General features: G+C 44.8%; 1 protein-coding gene across 1 annotated transcript; it reads left to right on the top strand.

The window, feature by feature from the left end:
- Positions 1-1885: 1885 nt before the first annotated feature.
- On the top strand, positions 1886-3458 carry LOC108759503 (uncharacterized). The gene is made up of 3 exons (XM_018504977.1): positions 1886-2070; positions 2127-2605; positions 2701-3458. Exons 1-3 carry the CDS (start codon positions 1886-1888, stop codon positions 3456-3458), a joined length of 1422 nt encoding a protein of 473 aa, XP_018360479.1.
- The last annotated feature ends 444 nt before the right edge of the window (positions 3459-3902 follow it).

Genomic DNA, 3902 nt, shown 5'->3' with positions numbered 1-3902 from the left:
TCTAGCAAGAGAGTTGGCCTACCTCACACTATATATTCAAAGCTCAAAATCGGAAGGTGACGCTTCCGTAAGTTTCCAGTGGCGCGCGGGTTCTCGCAGGGAACGGACGTTCTCTGCTTCGAGGGTGTTTTTATTCGCTGCATAATCTTTTAATCCGCTCTTTTTAGAGCGCTCAAGTACTTTCATCGACATAATTTCGCTCACCAATCAACACCTTAATCGTCTAATTATTCGCGTGTGCCGTAATCGCGCGCTTCTTAAGACATAACCTCAGATGAGTGATTCGTCCGGGGGGGGGGGTGGGGGGGCTCTCAGGTCCCGGGAGCCTCTCCCCTCGTCTCCTTTCCGGGTGATTCCGCCATTGGCCCTATTTCCATTGAAAGTTTCGAATCATTCGCTAATAATATCTCGGTGAAAGGCCCTTCGAACGACTCTTCACCGAGTACAACGGACTCGCAAACGCCCATGGAAGTTGACGTCGAACGGCAAGCTAAGAAACGCGTCAATCCATCTAGATTCGAGCTAACGGCCCCCACACTGAAAAGTTTGAGATCTGAACGGGCAAATACCACATCTAACGTCGATGTCCAAGACGGCTCGTCTCCCAGAAGCGCGTCCACCTTAGACCCTTCCGGTAACAGGTACGGATCGTCAGACTTTCCCCCCTTCATCGTGCACATGCAAGTCAAAGAGGACAACATCACGGAACCGGCTTACGAGGTGGTTATGAAAAAACATGTCTCTAAAATTATTGCAAAGGATATCAACAGCATGAAAAAGATCGGAAAAGGTAAAATTGCAATAGAGATGCGTACAGCTACGGCTGCTAACTCTCTAGTTGGGCACCCAGAACTAGCTAAACTAGGTTATACGGCATTCATCCCCTCGCATAAGGTTTTCCGTCAGGGAATCATCAGAGGAGTACCCACCTCTGTCTCAGATGCAGAGCTCAAATCAGATCTGCGATCCTCCGCCAAAATTATAGACTTCAAACGACTCAACCGCCGCATGACGAATAATGGTATTGTAGAATATGCTCCTTCTACGACTATTAATATTAAGTTTGTAGGGCAAATTCTACCCAAGTACGTATCTTTGTATTTTGACATGCACAACGTATCACCTTTCATCCCACGGGTTAAGACTTGTTTTTCGTGTTTCAGAATAGGACATATTGGAAAGTTCTGTAAAAGTCGCCCTCGGTGTGGACTGTGTGGCAAGGACCCACACGGAGACAAAGATACTTGCGAACGCAATAATCTCCCCCCTCTGTGTATTAACTGCGCGGGTGACCACCCCTCTACTTCTTCTTCCTGCCCCCTCTTTATAAAACAAAAAGAAATCCATGCTCTGGCTGCCACAGACAACATATCATTATCAGAAGCCAGAAGAAAACTATATGGCGGTAACAGTACAACCTCTCCTCTCTCTCCACCTGATTATACTCCCTCCATGGAGAGGAATTTCAGGAATTTTCCTTTGCTACGCAGAGGAGATCGAGACAACAGCTCGGATCTAAGAGAACCCTCTAATTATAGCTATAATAAATTTGATCCCTTAACCGCTCAGGCAGACCATTTCCAACACCGCCCAAAATACTCCCAGGTCGTCTTCGAAAATCCTACGGACAACAGAACCTCTCGCGGATCAGGCGCTTCGAGGATCCCTCCTGGTCAGAACCAGCTCAAACATACCATGGATATTCAACAGTCAGACGCAATGCGCCTAAGGCTACCAGCCAGGATGATGGCCCTAGATTCCAAATTTTGAACGCTCCGAATGGAAGACTTCCATCATGTTCAGGTAACGGAATAGCACTTAACAACAACAATGGCCTCACAGGGATCGAATTAACGGCAATATCGAGCCATTCCCCAAGGGAGACATGATTGAGCCGATGTCTGTGAATCACAGACAATTCCTTAATCTCGCTAAAATCATGATTAATTACTTGCAAGACTTTATTGGGCCTCTTCCAGAACTTCCTTTTCCTGCTCAAGAATTCTTACAATCGGCTTACGCAGAACCCTTCAATCTTCAAATCGACCGCTTACATAACACACCTTCAGGGTTCAATCATTTCTATCACTAATACATCACTTAACACTCAATATGAATTCGACTAGAATCTCTCAACGCAATATCACCGATTCTGTCATAACTTCTTGGAACTGCAGAGGTATAAAGAATAAACTTCCTGAGTTTCAGTCTCCAGATAACAACTATGAAATTTGGTGTCTTCAAGAAACTAAGTTGGCCAAGGATGCCTACCTATTCTTTAACACGCATAACTTTATTAGAAAGGATATCGACACACCGGGACAAAGCGGAATAGCTATTGCCATCAAGAAATCTATATTCTATGAAACTCTAGATCTCTCTCTCCTTTACCATCCTTCAGTGGAATTAATGGGTATTAACATAAAAATTTTGGATTCTACCCTCACTATCATCAACCTCTACAGGCATCCGGGTACCAATACCCCCCTATCATTTTTCCAACAACTCTTCATCTTTGCAACGTCCTGTAACAAGACCATAATCTTGGGTGACTTCAATGCCCACAACATTGACTGGGGTTGCACCTCCACGGACCTGGAAGACTGTTGTCACAAGCTCTGGATCAATACAATTTTATCATCTGCAATGATTATAAACCCACTCTTCAAATGTCCAATAACGAGCAAATATCTATTATAGACTTGGTTATCGCCACTCCTTCTGCACGCACCCTCTTTGATTGCTCCACCGGAAAGGACACTCTCACCAGCGATCATTTTCCTATGTTAATTCGATTTATGTCCAAAATTAATCCTAAAAAGATATTCAAATACAAAATCAAACTGGATGCACAACAAGTAAAAGATTTTCGCCACTCATTATATACTAAATCGCCGCTAACTGACTCACAAAACCTCCCGGACATACTCGATAGATATAAAAATCTGGTTGCCATTATCACTGAGACTTTATATTCTCTATTCTCACCAGGCTCTAGAACCCCGGCATTCAAATCGGCTAAAGAAAAGAACCTTGTCGCTCCTCCCTGGTGGACGCAAGAATGCCAAGACGCCGTCGAAAAACGCAGAGCAGCTAACATAAAATATTTTAAAACCTCCAGCTCTGAGAACTGGATAGCTTATAAAAAAGAGGTAACTGAATGCAGAAGAATCTTGAGAAAAACTAAAAAGCACAAATGGAGGGACTTTTGCAAGAGCTTCACCGGCAACACGCCATCTACTCACCTCTGGAAGCTGGTCAAAGCCTTTAAGAATAGACGCCTCGCTCCTCCATTACAATCCACCGAGGAACTACAGAAGGCCCAATCGATGGCAATCAACAAACTATGCCTCCTACCTGCAGTACTTCGAACGCTCCCCCAATCAACGAGATGCTTGCAGAGGACTCAAGACACCCTCAGGAGGTTGCTTCTGATCTTGACAGGCCTATCACTATGAAAGAACTTCAACATGCCATTCAATCCACGAAGCGTACTTCAGCCCCTGGCTTAGACCAGATTGACTATGTGGTCATTCAAAACCTTCCTCAAGCTTACTTGAAAGAACTCCTCGCTATCTACAATGGCCTTTTTGAATCTGGAATTTTTCCGGAGGACTGGACGCGCGCCCTGGTTGTTCTTATTCCCAAGTCGGGAAGTAAAGGAGTCAGACCGATTTCGCTCCTTTCTTGCTTATACAAGATACTGGAAAAGATTATTTATTGGAGAATGAAATGGCTAGTGGAGTCTAGAGCCCTTCTCCCCACTAACCAACTTGGGTTTCGCCCCATGAGCTCCTGCATAGACAGCTTGGTCTCACTTACCAACTACATACAGGGTGGGTTCCTGGACAAAGCAGTCACCCTCTGTGCTTTTCTCGACATTGAAGGGGCTTTTGACAATG

Source organism: Trachymyrmex cornetzi, unplaced genomic scaffold (assembly GCF_001594075.2).
Source record: "Trachymyrmex cornetzi isolate Tcor2-1 unplaced genomic scaffold, Tcor1.1 scaffold190, whole genome shotgun sequence".
Classification (NCBI taxonomy): domain Eukaryota; kingdom Metazoa; phylum Arthropoda; class Insecta; order Hymenoptera; family Formicidae; genus Trachymyrmex; species Trachymyrmex cornetzi.
This window is presented reverse-complemented; position numbering and strand designations above follow the sequence as displayed.